This window comes from Pelodiscus sinensis, chromosome 6, assembly GCF_049634645.1.
Source record: "Pelodiscus sinensis isolate JC-2024 chromosome 6, ASM4963464v1, whole genome shotgun sequence".
In the NCBI taxonomy this organism is placed as follows: Eukaryota; Metazoa; Chordata; order Testudines; family Trionychidae; genus Pelodiscus; species Pelodiscus sinensis.
In genome coordinates this window covers 51,697,605-51,715,226 of record NC_134716.1, presented here as the reverse complement: position 1 = coordinate 51,715,226, position 17,622 = coordinate 51,697,605, and the positions used below count along the sequence as shown (strand labels likewise).

Genomic DNA, 17,622 nt, shown 5'->3' with positions numbered 1-17,622 from the left:
ACGGTCTCTGCTTGAGGATTAGTGTGCAGATTTCCATGGGATGCCCAGGGCTGGCCCACAACATTTTGGCACCTGAGGCAGGGAGCTCAAATGACACCCCCATATGCACTAGCAGCAGACACAATTTTTTACACTCTGGGGCCTAGTGGTGCCCTGCCTCCCCTCTCCGCCCCTCTCCTCCCCCCCACACACACAGTCTGGCACCTGAGGCGGCCACCTCAATTCGCCTAATGGTATGGCCAGCCTTGGGGTTGCCTTGTACAATATCCAATATCCAGTGCTGAGGCTGTGCTCAAAAATCCAAAGTTTGGCAGCAGGTTTTAGCGGGAGTTTATGTAATCCCAACCGATAGAATCAAACCTAGGACCTCTGCAGCTTAGTGCATGAGCTAAGTCTGTAAAGCAGTCTCATTATTTTCTCTCTTTAAGTGGTCTCAATGCCACTAGATGGGACAGCACACCCCACCCAGAAGGTGTGTGGGTTACACTTTGATTTATGCAACTTACCCAAAGAGAAAAGAAGACATGCAATTCTGCCTGATAGTGTTGTATTACAAACTCACAAATACACCCACAGTTGAGTTTGATGCATAACTGAGCAGCATTAATACCAGTGAATTTTTTAGCCACATATTCTTTACTTAAGAATTCAAAGCTGAGTGAACAAGATCTTTATTTTTAGCAACAGTAAATTTTTGCAACATTTAGCAAGACTTGTTTGTTCATTTTGAGGAAAGTATTTTCCTCCCATTTGTTATTACCAGTACCCAAATATGTATATTCTCTTTTATCACAGAACCTACGGTGAGTGTTGTCCAGGGCGCATTCAGTAACAACGGATCTTTCAGCCAAGATCCTTATGATCTTCCCAAAAACAGTCACATTCCATGCCATTATGACTTGCTTCCAGTACGAGATAGTCCATCGTCCTCTGAGAAGGAGGTCAGCAGTGAATGACACCTGAAGCTCATTGTACATCACAGTGGAACTCTTACAGAGAACAGTGGCTTGGTTATGTTCCTTCCTCTACTTTGCCACCATATTTGGCTCCTAATCCATTCTGTAGACAATTGCCATATGTTGAACAGAAATCTCAACCTGAGGTTTGTATAAACACATACGGCACATGGATAGATGCCAAACTGAAGAGACCCTGATCAGATTTTCCATTATAGTTATTTTTACAGACATAAATGCCACACATTTACACTGTAGCATATTTGCTTAAACATATAGTTTGCAGAACAGTTCTGATAACAGTTCCATTTCTGCTACTTTGAAACTGGAATTTTTATTTTTTACTTGCTCATGTTTCATAATAGAGAGGCCCTTAAGGACTGCAAAACCTTCCAAATATCCACTTCTTACAGATAGTTTGATTCATTTGTTACTTAGAAAAAAAAAACCTATCTGATATTGCCAGATTTCTTTCACATTCACACCACATTGTGATGGATTATATTGTCTTTGGTCAAGATGTGTAAAAAGACTTAAGTCTTTTTGGATGCAACCAAACAATATGTTGCAGTCATTTGGAAAAAAACAAATGTTTTTCATGACTATTACTGATTATGGAAATACATAGTCTGTGTAATTCTGAAAGTGATGAAAGCATTGCATAGATTAATATTATTGCAGCACCCGAAGATCAGTGGGTACCCCATATTAATAGGCTTTGGAACCCATCCTTGAAAAGCCATTTGGTGCACTAAGGCTCCATATACTATAACCATTCCTGTTATACACAAGTAATAATCCATAACATATCAGTAATTATTGCATAAATATGTAAATGAAATCAGTTTATTTTTGTCAGAATTGATTGAATGAGTGTGTAAGGAATGGACAAAAATGATGACTGCTGTAAATTTGAAGTGCAAGAAAAGGTTTAAATTTTATAAACAAGTAATATGGACTGTATTATAGAATAAGAATAGTACAATGCTTTGATTAATTTTTTCCCCTAGATGTGACTGAACAATCTCTGTGTATTTGCTAAAAAGGCACCTTTTCTTTTTTGTTATGTATAATTGATGTAGGGAAGATATGCTTAAGCTGGTCTTTTGCATTGCTAATAACTTGATAATATACCCCATTTTTCATTAATTTGTATCTCCTTTTTTAAACTGTGTATCTGTTTCTAGTGCTGTAGCTTATAATTGCAAACATATTTTATTGTATTTTGCCAGCTGGCCTTTTTATGTCTGGTTAAGATATGCTGTCTTTTTTTTTCTTTTTGGGGGGCAGGGAAGAGGGGGAAGTGTAAAAGTGAGAATTGATATTGCAGGTTAAACAAACACCTGTCAGGGGTGGTCTAGATAATACTTATTCCTGCCATGAGTGCAGGAGACTAGACTAGATGACCTCTTGATGTTCCTTCCAGTCCTATGATTCTATGATAATGTCCACTAGAGATGGGATAAGTAGGCTAGGTTGTAGTGTAAACTGGTAGATTGAATCATCAGTAAAAACTACAATCACACTATATTTTTCTTGATGGATAATGGAAAGCAAAATAAGTTGCCATAAGGAAGAAAGGAAAGAAAAAATCCTTAGTATGGGGTTCAGCTCACTCCTCTAACCCTGCATGTAGAAATAGCCTTCCCGAAGGCATTCTCTCTCTTTCTTCCAAGTAGCCAGCAGATAGTTAGGGCCCCAAATCTTCTGCAGTTCAGGTAAAGAAGAATTAATCATAGAATTTACCCTGGAAGTGGAGTTGTGCTCCAGAATCCAAGCGTTTATTTATTTGTAATTGTTAAAACTGATGCAAAAAATGTCTCCTTGAATCTGCAAATAGCCTGAATCAGTAGCTGTAGGGAGTCTATACTGCTTGTTTCCTCTCAATGGGATGTTAGATATGAAATCTAAAGACAAGATGTTATATGTCAATATTGTTGAAGATACCACTGCTGATCATATTAGCAAAGCACCTGCTGCTGGTGGCCCATAATCTCAAACAGGGTGGGGTTTTTTTCACTTTCCCAAACTAGTGACTCTGCACCCTGTCATAAGTAAGTTTACCTTTAAACACATCCAAACTATATGTTGTGAGATGAAGGCCAGCTGGTAGGTTAGGCATTTAGATACTTGTGAGCTCCCTGACAGTGCACAGGGTCCCACTGTGGCTCTTGTAGCTGAGAGTTTGGATTATGTTAGAGTCAAAGATAATTGTTGATGTTGTGGTGTTGATAGCTCCTAAGAGAATCACATCCAGTTGCCTTAGCTGGAGAAACACCTAAAATACAGATCCTCAATGAGAAAAATGGAAAACGTTTCTGGATGGAAAAAGACTCGGTTGGCTGAAGTGGAAATACTGTCTGTCTGCTGCCGTTTAAAGTGGTGACAGATCAGAGCTCTACAGCTGAAGACCTCACCACGACTGGGTTCACATGGATGCATGGGATGCTCATTTGCACCCAGAGTTCATGTCATATATACACATTCGCTGACTTGCGAACAAACTGGAATTTCCTGGGCAATGGCACATTTTTGTAAAAGTTGTATGGCCACCTCAGGACATCACAAACATAGAAATAAATGGTGATGTTTCAGAAATTAAGCAGTGCTTTATACCCCCACTTAAAGTAAGCAATTGATTGGGTTTGTGTGTGCCCAATACATATAGCGATACGATACTGATATACATGTGTTTGTACTGTGTGATCCAAACTTAAAAATAAAATTTTGTTTCTGAAGCTGTAAATAGAAAATGCAATACATTACAACTGTGAGTTCACAAAAGTTGTCTCCTCTTAACTTGTGTGTTATTTGAATTTGATGGCCAGTAGAATAATTATTCCTTGTAACATAAAATAAATCCCTGTCCTATATAATATACAATGGTGACGAGCAAAGCAAACTATTTTTAACATGTGTAGGAATTCCAAAAGTGGTGCACATCCTCAAATTATGCATTCAACTAAACACACATGACAATACTGCTCTGACATTTCTGGCTATTGTGTATGCTCTAAATATACTCATACATACAGGCCCAAATTCAGCCCTGTTGTATGTGGTGACACTTCTGCTGTTGCCAAGGATAATTATACCTACTTACACTAGGACTATATTTGGCCAATAAAAGTATACATACATCACATAAAAGACTTGTGAATATGCATGTGTGTGTGGAATGGGGGAACATGCTCTCACACACACAGTTGCCTGGACAATTATTGTGTTTTGTTTAAACAATATCTGCATGTTACTAACTTGAGTGAATAAAACACATTAGATAATGTAGAAATTTACTTATGATCTTTGGTTAAAAACCTGAGACCTATCAATGTTTACTGATATTAATTCCACCTTGATGTTACAAAGGATACAGAATTTTTCCTATGGCACCCGTTAGCACTTATGCCATCTGGAGCAGGTTTCCTCAAGTGCCTCAAAAAGACATGCTTTGAAATACACTTTTTTGCTCTCCTAAGAACAACCACAGCTCATAGCAGCCCTGGCTGCTCATCACAGCATGCTCACTAACCCAGAAAGGGAATTTAGACTCTTCCCAGTCTCCATACCATGCTACCATATGGACATGATCTATATGTTGATACATTACCTGGCTGTTTTTCAAGACTTGTTGAGAACTAGGGAGAGGGATCCTGCTTTGCCATTTGCACAAATGGAAGGAGGCACCTGTGTCATTATATGTTGCAAAAGGAAAACAATATAAAACTCTTGGATAAATGTCCCCTAGCAACTTGTGCACCTGTGCAATAAAGTGCAGAATTAAGCCAAAAGTTAATTGCTGATTTTAAAATATGGTATTGAGTACAATCCCCAAAATATTAAATGAATGAGACAAACTATGACCTGACAATTTCGAAAAACGCTGAACCTCACAAACATTTTTAGTATCAGAGACTTTTACTCCCAAACACTGCTGCACTTAAACTTTGCCCTCATCTCATTTACTTACACAGATAATTCCCATTAATTTTAATTGGAGCTGTCCATAAAACTGAGAGATGAACAGCCTTCATTGTGACTATCCTTTCTGCTGGAGCATTTAACAAACACAAACTGCAAATCAAATGAAAGTTTAAAAATACAAAAATTGGTGAGCACATTATTATAAATGTATTTGATTTTCAAAATGCCATGACTAAACCAGGATTCTTGAGTAGGATTATGTTTCCAAGTAATGACACTTATACTGAACTACATGAGTAGCGCAATGCATCTTTAAGATCCATACTGAAGAATACAGAGCTAATTTTGACAAAATGCTTTATATTAAAGACTGTGTATATAGGAGTTTAAATGACCTAAAGCGGATGGGTGCTTGTCTAACTATTGTACAGAAAACCTTGCCCTTTTTTAGTACAATTAATACCCTAGCACTGGACCTAACTATATGTTCAGTATTTCACCCCAGCCACTTTCCACTTTGATATGATTGAATTATAATATATATATTTTTAAGAAAACCTACAAACTATGTCTGGCTTGTATCTGGATTGTAACAAAACAAATTGTTTCAATGCTGAAATGTTTTCTGTTTTCCAAAGATGACTGATGCTCATCATATTACCCTTCGCTACCGGTGATTTCACCTAACATGCTTGTAGGTTAATGTAATAAACTTTCTAATAAAAGACTTGAAATGTTGTGTTTGATTTTTCCCCCGCCTGTATTTTCCTTTCTCCAGGGCAACTTGAAGTACCACAAAAGCTATGTGAGGCTTTACATGTATGTGGTCCGTTCAATAACAGTAATTGGGTGAAATCCAGGACCCATGGAAGTCAACGGGAGTTTTGTCATTGGCTATAGTGGGGCCAGAATTTCGACCATGGAGTTTTGCACCAAAGCTCATCCATTTTTAAAGTGTTTAGATCAGTTTCTTGCCCTGACTTTGGTTGTTTTGTGGCTTAATGGGCTCCCTGAAGGAAGGAAATCTCCAGATGGAATACAGCCAACTCTGTGCTACCCCTCTTTATGCTTTTTTTGGGCATCTACTGGCATGGCAAGGGGACAAGTGTCTTGCAGTTCTATGGAGATGTCTACCTATCAAAATGATCCTTTTGGAGCTGTGGAAGCCAGTTTAAACTTAGAGCAGTACTGAGGGTGACATGGAAAGATTTAAATAATGTCCAAGCATTTCTTTTGACTCACTCCACACATCTATTTGTCAGGATAACAATATCCTATTACAACCATGTAAAATACCAGTGAGAAGCATAAAACTACAGCTATGTAGGTAGGAAGAAATCATCCAGCAGCACCACTATTCTCTTTTCTGTTCCATATGCTGGCATATAGCTTATACTGTATCAAGAACACTAGCTGTGGGCAAATGTGCTTGGAATTGGCTTTTTACTCTCTCTCTCTTCAGTTAGATGGAGAAGTCCTGAAGTCCTTCCTCATGTATATATTTTTTAAAATTGTAATCCACAATCTGAAAGGGCAGAAATGCCTCAAACATGAAAAACATATTCTTTCCAAAAATGTAATGATTCTTGTAATATTTGAGCGAATTAAATTGCCTCATTAGCATCTTTAACAGGTGTGATCAGCATTTATATCGCAAATCAGACAAAGTATATCTGGCCTCAGCAGTATTTCAAACATAATTTTTTAAACATCTCAACTGCACTTTCATAACTGTCCTATTGATTACAGCCTCTGGGTCTTCCCATCTACAACAATTGTCAGAGATGGCAAGGAAAATTCTATTTTCTACTCATGTTGCAGTTCCTATATTCATCTATTGCTAACATAATTATGACAACATTGTGCAGGATCTTGCCTACACGTGTCTTTTTGATATGGAAAAAATGGAAAGATTGACTCTGAAGACTCTAGTGCAATGAAACAGCTGATTATATATATGTGTTTAGAAGTAATTCTATTTTTGTGGTTACAGAGATTGATTATACTCATTATGACATGATGCATGAGAATATAATAGGAAGAAAGCAAGTTAAAATTACTTAGACAAGTTAAATGTCTTCCAGTCATCAGAGCCTGAAGAAATATATCCTAGAATACTAAAGGAACTGAATGAGGAGATATCTGAGCCATTACTGATTATCTTTGAAAAGTCATGGAAGACACACGAGATTCTAGAAGACAGGAAAAAGACAAATATGGTGCCAATATACAAAAATGGAAATAAGGAGAACCCAGGGTGTTTACAAGTCAACCTAATAGCTTTCTTTGGTAGGGAAGCAAGCCTTGTGGGTAAACATGGTATATCTTGAATTTAGTAAGGCTTTTGGTACTTTCTTGCATGATTTTTTTTCATAAACTATGGAAATACAACCTAGATGCAGCTATCATAAGGTAGGGGCAAAACTGGATGGAAAACCATTCCCAGAGAATAGTTATCAGTGGTTGAGAGTCTAGCTGGAAAGACATATCAATTGGAGACCCACAATGATCAGTTCTGGTTTTGTTCAATATCTTCATCAGTGATTTAGATAATGGCATAGAGAGATAAACTTATTGAGTTTGCCAATGATACCAAACTGGGAAGGATTGGAAGTGCTTTGGAGAATAGGATTAAAGTTCAAAATGATCTGCACAAATTGGAGAAATGATCTGAAGTAAATAGGTTGACATTCAATAAGAACAAATGCAAAGTAGGAGCAATCAACAGCGTACATACAAAATGGGAAATAACTGACATGATTTTAGAGTCATAGTAAGTTAAATGAGTCAGTAGCGTAACACTGTAGTAAAAAAAATTAAACATCATTCTGGGATGTATTAGCAGGAGTTTTGTAAGCAAGACATGAAAAAGTAATTCTTCCTCTTTACTCTGTGCTGATTAGGCTTTAACCTGAGTATTTTGTCGCATTTCGGGGAAAAAATGGACAAATTGGAGAAAGTCCAGTGCAGAGCAACAACAATTATTAAAGATCTAGAACACATGGTATACAAGAGAAGATTGAAAAAAATGGGCTTGTTTAGTCTGGAGATGAGAAGACTGAGGGGTGAAGTAATAATAGTTTTAAAATACACAAAAGGAAGAAGAAGAATTGTTCTTTTTAACCACTAAGAATAGGAGCAATGGGCTTAAATTGCAGCCAAGGTGATTTAGGTTGGACATTAGGAAAAAGTTCTTCACTGTCAGGGTTGTTAAGCACTGGAATAAATTGCCTAGGGAGATTGTGGACTCTTTGGAAAATTTTAAGAGCAAGTTAGACAAACATCTGTCAGGGATGGTCTAGATAATATTTAGTCCTTCCTTGAGTGCAGGGTACTGGACTAGAAGACCTCTTGACATCTCTTCCAGTCCTACTATTCTATGATTCTATGTGACAATCAAGAATATTTAATCTCTCAGGGGCACTGACACAAGTATCAAAAACCATCAGCCTCAATGAATGGCACTGATGAAGCTTTGTCACCTTTTACTTAATAATACTAGGAATTCATGTGTAGTACAAATTGGTGAAGACTGCCCCTTTCATAGGATTATTCAAAATGGTTGCACTATCTAGCTCAGTCATCAGTCTTTGCAAAGCACCCGCAATGTGGCAAGATTTATGTTATTATTCCTTTCAATTTTTTCAAGCTTAAGACTACAGTTGAACTTAGAAACCCGTGAATATTGGCTCTACTGGGCTAGCAAAGCTTGGATTTTTTTTTTATCATTTAAATACACACAGGGAGCATAATTATTGCATACAACGCTACTGGTTTTTCTTAGTTACTGCTCTGACTGTAACCATGTTTTAACTATGTCAGCGTATGTACACAAATCATATCTATAGCTACTTTGTGACTTTACAGACTAGCAGAACTCACTGAACACAAAAAAACCCAACAAATGGTCTGGTAGCATTTTATAGACTAACGAAACATGTAGATGGTATCATGAACTTTTCTTCAGATGACCGGAGTTATGAGTTGGGGATATGAAAACTCGAAATAAATAGGAGAGGGGAAGGGAAGGAGGGAGAGAAAGAAAAAGGGAGAGGGGTGGGAGACAGAGCATCATTAAGTATCTGGAGAATGGGTACTTAAACCTAAGCAAATAAAAATCAGTCAATAGATAGATTCCTAAAACAGGAAGGATGTCACTCAGTGAGCTAGCAGCACCTTCAGTGGTTATTAAGTAGGTAGAGTCCCCACCAGCCCATATCCCGATTGAGTCCATTAGCATGTGAATTGAAATTTGTGGATGAACTGGGATTCCAGGGCTTCTCTGTGTATTTGGCTTGTAGAGCTGGTTTGTGACAAGACAGCTACTTGCAGGTCTGTCAGACTGTAGTTAGGCAAGCTGAAATGCTCACCAACAGGCTTTTGTATATTCCCTTTACGTATATCCGATTTGTGTCCATTGAATCAATTGGCTCTACTGGGCTAGCAGGGCTTGGTTTTTTTTTTTATTCAATGGATGCAAATTGGATATATGTAAAGTAATTACAGAAGAGATCACCATGAGGGCAGGGGACTGGACTCAATGACCTCTCGAGGTCGCTTCCAGTCCTAGTATTCTATGATTCTATGATTGTCTAGTCCAGGGTTTCTCAAACTTTATTGCACCACAACTTTCTTCTGATAATAAAAGCTACTATGTGACCAAGGAAGGGGAAACAAGGATGGAGCCTTATCCCCCTGGGGACTGGTGTTATCTGAGCCCTGACACCTAGAACTGCAGTTATCAGGGTTAAGCTTCAGCCCTGGATGGTAGGATTCAGACTTTTGGCTTTAGCCCCAGGCCTCATCAAGTCTAACACCAGCCCTGGTGACCTCATTAAAACAGGGCTAGACCCACCATTCTGGGCAAAAATTCACTTTAGTCATGCAGAGACTTCCCCATTCAATGTCCCATCTCTCACCATTGGGTTTATTTACTAGTAGCACTCACATGCCATTGTAGGCAGTCTCCTCATACCTCCTCATAGATGTTAAGGCCATAAGTGATTACTGTGATCATCTAATCTGGCTTCCTGCACATTGCCAGATATGGAGCCTTGTCCACCCACTGCTGTAACAATTCCTAATCTTCAGATGAGTTGGAAGTCCTCAAATCATGGTTTAAAGAAGCTACAGAGAAATCACCATTTATACTAGCTTAAGCCTGAAAGTGACTTGTGCCCCATGCTGCAGAGAAAAGCCAACCCGCCCCCACCCTCACAGGTCTCTGCCAATTTGACCTAGAAGAAAATTCCTTCCCAAACTCAAATATGGTGATCAGTTAGACCCTGAGCATGTGGGCAAGACCCACTCCTTGGACCATCCTACTAGCCTTTCTTTGCACTATCCCATTTTGAATTCATCTTTCTTAAGCATGGGAGACCAGAACTGCACAGTTCTCACCAGTGCTTCATCTAATGGTAATACATCTTCATCTCTACAGAAAATACCTTGCTTGATGCATACTGGGATTGTATTAGTTTTTTTCAAAGTTGTATCACATTATTGGTCCATTCCTGACATGCTGCCTTTTGCCTCAATATACCTCCTACCAGAGTGTAGGAGTGAGGCTGGTGTAGCAATGGTAGAAAAGGAGGAGAAGATCTGGTTTGTGTGTAACCGGCCCATAAATTTACATCTGGAATAACTGTTGAAAAGGATTGGAAGCAGAATAAATTCTGGGGTACATGATATTACCAGCTGTCATTGACCTGTATAGTAGTTTATTTTTTCTCCAAACTCACTTTAATACAGAGCTTTATTTTACTTTCCAATTTTTTTTCCATTTGTTTCTGATGTTGATGATTTTTTATTGTGTTGTGTTAGGTAGGATAACCCCTCAGATGATAAGATTTACCAATATCACGCCTTGTGAGCTTGGGGGAAGAGTGTTTAGTAGATTGCAAATCTTTGTACTTTTCTTTGTAGGGGTATATTTTAAAACTTTTGTTTCCCCAAGTGATCATCCCAGCAAGCTTTTATAGAACTGCAAAGATGTGATCTCTGCAGCTCCAAATAAGAGCTCCATTTTAAAACAAAGTCTACTTATCCTGACAGTAGTGAGCATATTTTGCCTCACAGGCACATGCATAATTTAGAGACATCCTGTTCATGTAGTAAAATGGAAAGAAATACCTTTGTCAATTTCCCTAGCCTTTGTGAAAAAGACAAGTTGCTCTAAAATGAAATGTTCTGCCTATAAACAAACCATGGATCATTTCTACTGATTCATCAATGACTTGCCATTTGATCAGTGATTTTTCTTTGGTACGAGAGAATCATTATTTAAAATATACAGAATCTATTGTATAATTTAATTGCAATGCCACTGAAATCTTTGCCAAGTCATTCCACTGACTTTAGTAGTGTTGCTCTGGATTTACTCAAGTGTAACTCAGAACAAAATTTGACCAAAGTTCTTAAACAAATGGATTTGCTCAAGTCTCATCCTTATTACATTCAATTAATTAAATAAATAAAAGTTCTATCATAATGAATTTGGCACACTAACAGGATTTAGAGTCAATAGCAGAGGCATAGATTCTAGAGACTAGGAGAGTAAGCGGAGATATTCTAGATATGCACTGGTGTAACGTGGAACAGAATTTCACACCTGAAATATAAATGGAATTAATGTATTTTCCTTTACTGATCTGCCCTCTCACCTTTCTGCTGAGTGGAAGACACATTGTACATCCAATGTCAGAAATCTTCCTTAACCAATGAGATGAGGAAACAAGTTTACTGACCCTCTCTATCATAATAAACAAAGCAATTGGAATCCATTTCTCTTCAGCTCCTCTGCTCTGCTGAGACCCCATTAATCACCTCATTGTACTGTGTTATGTGTTTTATGCACGTGTGTACTGAGTGATCAATATTTTTTCCTGGTTTCCCATTTGACTGTGCCTCTCATGACCTAATTTAAAACCACTGTCTCATGATACAAGAGAAGGTTTCTACTTTCAAAAGCTTTTCATCCTCCTGTTGTCACTAAAGCTATATCTACACTATAGCCTCTTGTGCAAAAACATATGCAAATGAGGCGAAGCATTGAGTATTGCCACGCCTCATTCACATAATTAATGAGGCTCTGTTTTTGCCCAAAACCCTCCTCCTTTTTTCAGGAAGATTGGCTCTTGCGCAAGAGGGGTTTTTTGCGCAAAAAGGAGCCATGCAGATTACTCCTTTTTGCGCAAAAGCCTCTTGCGCAAAAACGGAGCCTTATGAATTATGCAAATGAGGTGCAGCGATATTCCACACTTCGCTTCATTTGCATATTTTTTGTGCAAAATGGGGGCAGTGTAGACATAGCCTAAGGGAGAGAGCTAGGGAGCAAAGATTGATAGTAAGCAGGCTCAGTCAGAAAGGAAGAGAACAGGTGTATAAAGGAACGATGCTGGCAACAGACGAGGACAGCAGATACTGCCTGGAAAGAAGGAAGAGGGTTTGGAGCTGGTACTCACAGAGAAAGTGAGGAGGCCCAGGAGTGGTAGGCAGCTGTCCAAGGATAGAACAGTGCAGCCTGGGAGCGTAATGCCTAGAACTGCTGTGTTGAGGGTCCCTGGAATGGAACTGCACCTGGGTTCCCCCCGCTGGCCACTTGGGAAGTGCCACCATCAGCACAGTAGTGGAGAAGAAACAAGAGACTGCCTAGGACTTCTGAAGAAAGACTTCAGAATCCCAGAAGGGGTAAGCATAGATAAAAAGCAGGGCCAAGTCATGAAGAGGTAGCAGTGGATAGGTATGAGAAAGAGATTTGTGACTACAGAAAGGGTTTTGGCCTTGGGAACTAATTCCCAGAATGACTAGGAAGAGGCACCAGACAAGCAGTGAGTAGTACACTCTCTCACACTCAGTAACTTCTATACTGACCTGTCTTGAGCTTTTTTCTCTTGCTATTCTGAATCAAGATTGCTATGGAGTTGTGAATGGGTTCTTGTTCTTAAACAGAAAACTCAGTTTAGACACTTATAACTTCCTTTTTTGTGTGGAAATATTTCTTTACTAGTCCTTTCCAATTTTGTTTGCTTTCTACATGTGTTTATGATCCTTTCTCAATACATTGTTGGTGAGTTTTATTTTCTAGAATCTGGGATAATTATATAACTACAAATTATAGTGCTCATGATGTTTTGAATCCAGTCACATTGTTTAGAGCCTGACATCCTGCAGGTGGTCTCTGTGCAACTTTTCAAATGAATATCTATAAATGCACCTCAGTTCTGATCCCAAATATCTCCGCTATCCTTTTTGTTGGACTTAAATATAGAGCCCTTTTTTATGCTGAGTTATGTAATATTTTGTGCTCCATGTGAGAACACACATGAGACAAGGCTGAAATGAACACAATCATATTACTTGTGACTAAAGCCAGATGTGAGTGCAGATGTTAGGAAGCTAATGTCTTTTATTATGAGCTACTTCTCCATGTGACCTCATTCCCAATGGATCATATCAATGCTATGTACAATATAGTAAATGGGCTGGTTCACTAAAAATTAATCAACTTGATTAGGGACACACTTAAAAATAAAAGCCATAAACCATGCCTCTTTCCTCAAGTCATTCAGCTGCCTGGCTTTAAGATCTTTCAGTCTCTTTAGTAATACATTCAGCCAGCCTTTGTTTGGCAGAAATGGTGGTCCTTTCTACTCGAAGCCATGCCTTTGTAAACAGAGGTTCTCACCACTCCCAGGCTATGTCTAGACTGCAGGCTTCTTTCAGAAGAAGCTTTTCTGGAAGAGATCTTCCGGAAAAAATTATTTCAAAAGAGAGCGTCCACACAGTAAAAGCACATTGAAAAAGCGATCTGCTTTTTCGAAAGATAGCATCCAGTCAATATGGACGCTATCTCGCATTTGTTATTACTATGGATGGAGTGGCCACCAGGGCACCTGTGCTTTTTCCTGGAGGCCTCTTCTTTCAGAAAAAAAAACCCCTCAAACTAGTTGTATACTCTATAATTAATTTCTCCAGTCCAGTAACAAGTGAGAACTTCTAAAGCACTATAACAGCGTTAACAAAGTCATGTGGCATCCCTTTGGGTACATATTGGGTCTATGTGGCCACCCAGGCAGTCTTACCTTGGTGATAGTAATCCTTTACAGAAAAAAAAATCTCATCAGTATTTGAGTTTTGCCCCAAAAGCTAATGATTCTATATATTTTGGTTAATCTCTAAGGCTACGTCTACACTGCAATGCTATTTCGGGATACCCGAGTATTCTGAAATAGCAATCCCATGTCTTCACAGCAAGCCCGTTATTTTGGGCTTGCTATTCTGACATCCCTGTAAACCTCATTCTACGAGGAGTAAGGGACATTTCGGAATAGCGCTTTATTTCGAAATTTGGCACAAAATAAGCTATTTCAAAATAGCATCAAAATAAGATGTGCAATTTGCATAGCTATAAGTGCTTATCATATTTTGAGTTATGGTATAGTGTAGACACACTTGAACGTGCCACAGGACTACTAGTTATTTTAAAGTTACAGACCAACATGACTACCCTTCTGAGATCAACATTTGGGTTATTCCCAGCCCCAAAGAACTATTATAACAAAATAGGTAAAAGTTTATTAACAAAACATCATTTACAAGATTTGAACATATACACAACTGAGATACAGTCTCCATTAGTTTCCAAGACAGGCCAACCAGTCCCAGGAGCCCTGGGGAACCAGGTCAAGGAGGGACCATGCCTGAGCCCTGCTGCGCTACCAACTTTTTGCTGGTGGTGAGCAGATACCCAAGTCCCTTTTCTGCCAAGTGTCCGAGGCAGAACATCAGAAATGGCTGCCCGTCGCAGGGAGCCATAGCCTGTAATACCTCTGAGGCTGGTATAGGGGGCTCTGTCTGTGAGGTGGAGTGTTTTCCATATAAGGGCATGTAAATTAATAATCTTCCCCTGCTCGCTCCACCCATTGCAGTAACAGATCAGCTAATGGGCTGACTGGTGCTCAGGCCTGCTACTCCACCCACTGCAGCAAAAACCAACCTATGGGGTGATAAGTTCACAGGCAATAAAACAGGCAGGCAGCCCCTCTCTCACTGGGGATTCGCATTGAGTGAACGCCTGGCCTGATCACCCAGACGCCTTGCACCCCCCGCTCTTGAGTCTTACTGAGCGTACTCCGAGTTGGTCGACCCGAGTGGAGACAGTTTATGAGCGTGTGACCGATACTTGTGTTCCTGCTGTCTCCAGAACTGGTATAACACCCCCCCCCCCCCCAATCATCCCTATCCTAATTGATTTTTTAGTTGTCCTTATTGCTTGCCAAGTGACAGTGGCTAAAAAGTTACTAAGTTAGTTTATAAATAGTTGTGGTTTAGGTTTTTTACTGTTTCCTTGTATAAAGTTGTGTAAATAATCAGCCCTATGGATAATACCAGTGTTAATTCAACTGTTCCTAACCCCTGGGCAGTTATTGGGAATTATTGTGATTTAGAAAAGCCTCAGGGAATTGTTTTGTGTTGTCTGGCAATCTGTTTAATTTTTGTTCTGATGATTGTCTGGCGCCATCAGAATAAAATCAGTTTGTGCTTTTTGAAACCCCCAGTTGTGGTCTCATCCTTTCCGGCATCCCTTCGAACCTAGTGTATTACGGGGACTGACACCAAGCATTCTGCGTGAACACCAGCTGGGCTACGTCTACATTGGCGGCATCTTGCAAGAACAGCCATTCTTGAGCAAAAACTTGCCTGCTGTCTACACAACACATGCGTTCTTGCGCAAGTAAGTTTACAGTATAGCGTTGTAAAACAGGGCTTCTTCCGGAAGAGTTATTCCTCTCCCCAGGAGGAATAAGAACATAAGAACGGCCGTACTGGGTCAGACCAAAGGTCTATCCAGCCCAGTAGCCTGTCTGCTGACAGTGGCCAGCATCAGGTGCCCCAGAGAAGGTGGACCGAAGACAATGATCAGCGATCTGTCTCCTGCCATCCTTCTCCAGCCTCTGACAAACAGAGGCAAGGGACACCATTTCTATCCCCTGGCTAATAGCCTTTTATGGACCTAACCTCCATGAAATTATCTAGCTTCTCTTTAAACTCTGTTATAGTCCTAGCCTTCACAGCCTCCTCTGGCAAGGAGTTCCACAGGTTGACTACACGCTGTGTGAAGAAGAACTTTCTTTTATTAGTTTTAAACCTGCTACCCATTAATTTCATTTGGTGTCCTCTAGTTCTTCTATTATGGGAACTAATAAGTAACTTTTCTTTATTCACTCTCTCCACACCATTCAGGATTTTATATACCTCTATCATATTCCCCCTAAGTCTCCTCTTTTCTAAACTGAAAAGTCCCAGTCGCTTTAACCTCTCTTCATATAGGACCCGTTCCAAACCCCTAATCATTTTAGTTGCCCTTTTCTGAACCCTTTCCAAGGCCAAAATATCTTTTTTGAGGTGAGGAGACCATGTCTGTACACGGTATTAAAGATGTGGGCGTACCATAGTTTTATACAGGGGCAGTAAGATATTCTGTGTCTTATTTTCTATCCCTTTCTTAATAATTCCTAGCATCCTATTTGCCTTTTTGACCGCCGCTGCACACTGTGTGAAAGTTTTCAGAGAACTATCCACGATAACTCCAAGATCTCTTTCCTGATTTGTCATAGCCAAATTAGCCCCCATCATGCTGTACGTATAGTTGGGGTTATTTTTCCCGATGTGCATTACTTTACACTTATCCACGTTAAATTTCATTTGCCATTTTGTTGCCCAATCATTCAGTTTGGTGAGATCTTTTTGGAGTCCCTCACAGTCTGCTGCTGTCTTGACTATTCTAAACAGTTTGGTTTCATCCGCAAACTTTACTACCTCACTGCTTACCCCTTTCTCCAGATCATTTATGAATAAGTTGAAAAGGATTGGTCCCAGGACTGACCCTTGGGGGACACCACTAGTTACCCCTCTCCAATCTGAAAATTTACCATTTATTCCTACCCTTTGTTTCCTGTCTTTTAACCAGTACTCAGTCCAAGAAAGGACCTTCCCTCTTATCCCATGGCAATGTAATTTACACAAGAGCCTTTGGTGAGGGACCTTGTCAAAGGCTTTCTGAAAATCTAAGTATACTGTATCTACTGGATTCCCCTTGTGCAAGAGCTTTTTCACAAGAGGGCTGTGTAGACAGGCAACATGAATTTCTTGCGCAAGAAGCCTCTATGGTTAAAATGGCCATCAGAGCTTTCTTGCGCAAGACAGAATCCACATTGCAATGGATGCTCTTGTACAAAAGCACATCTCTTGCGCAAAAGCACATTCCAGTGTAGCTGTGCTTTTGTGGAAGAGTTTTTGTGCAAGAACTCTTCCGTAAAACAGTTTGGCTGCATCTAGACTGGCATGATTTTGCGTAAATACTTTTAACTGAAAACTTTTTCCGTTAAAAGTATTTGTGCAAGAGAGCGTTTATACTGGCATGTGCCTTTGCACAAAAGATTTGCTTTTGCGCAAAAGCATCCGTGCCAGTGTAGACGCTCTCTTGAGTAAGAAGGCTCCGATGGCCATTTTAGCCAACGGGCTTTCTTGTGCAAGAAATTAACGTTGCTGTCTACACTGGTCCTCTTGCGCAAGAGGGCTTATCCCTGAGCAGGAGTATCAGAGTATTTGCGCAAGAACCACTGCTTTTGTACATTACAAAGTTAGTGTTCTTGCTTAAATACTCGCTGCCGGTGTAGACAAGCGGCAAGATTTTGCGCAAAAGTGGCCGCTTTTGCGCAAAATCATGCCAGTCTAGACG

General features: G+C 39.6%; 1 protein-coding gene across 2 annotated transcripts in view; it reads left to right on the top strand.

Moving 5' to 3' along the window:
• The window catches only part of MEGF10 (multiple EGF like domains 10), a 176,538-nt gene extending 170,908 nt beyond the window's left edge, over positions 1–5,630 (top strand). For both annotated transcript variants that reach the window (XM_006130122.4, XM_075931920.1), the window contains exon 25: positions 796–5,630. In XM_006130122.4, the coding sequence (XP_006130184.1) occupies positions 796–956 (161 nt within the window). In that variant the 3' untranslated portion in view covers positions 957–5,630. The remainder of the gene's footprint in view (positions 1–795) is intronic.
• Positions 5,631–17,622: the final 11,992 nt, after the last annotated feature.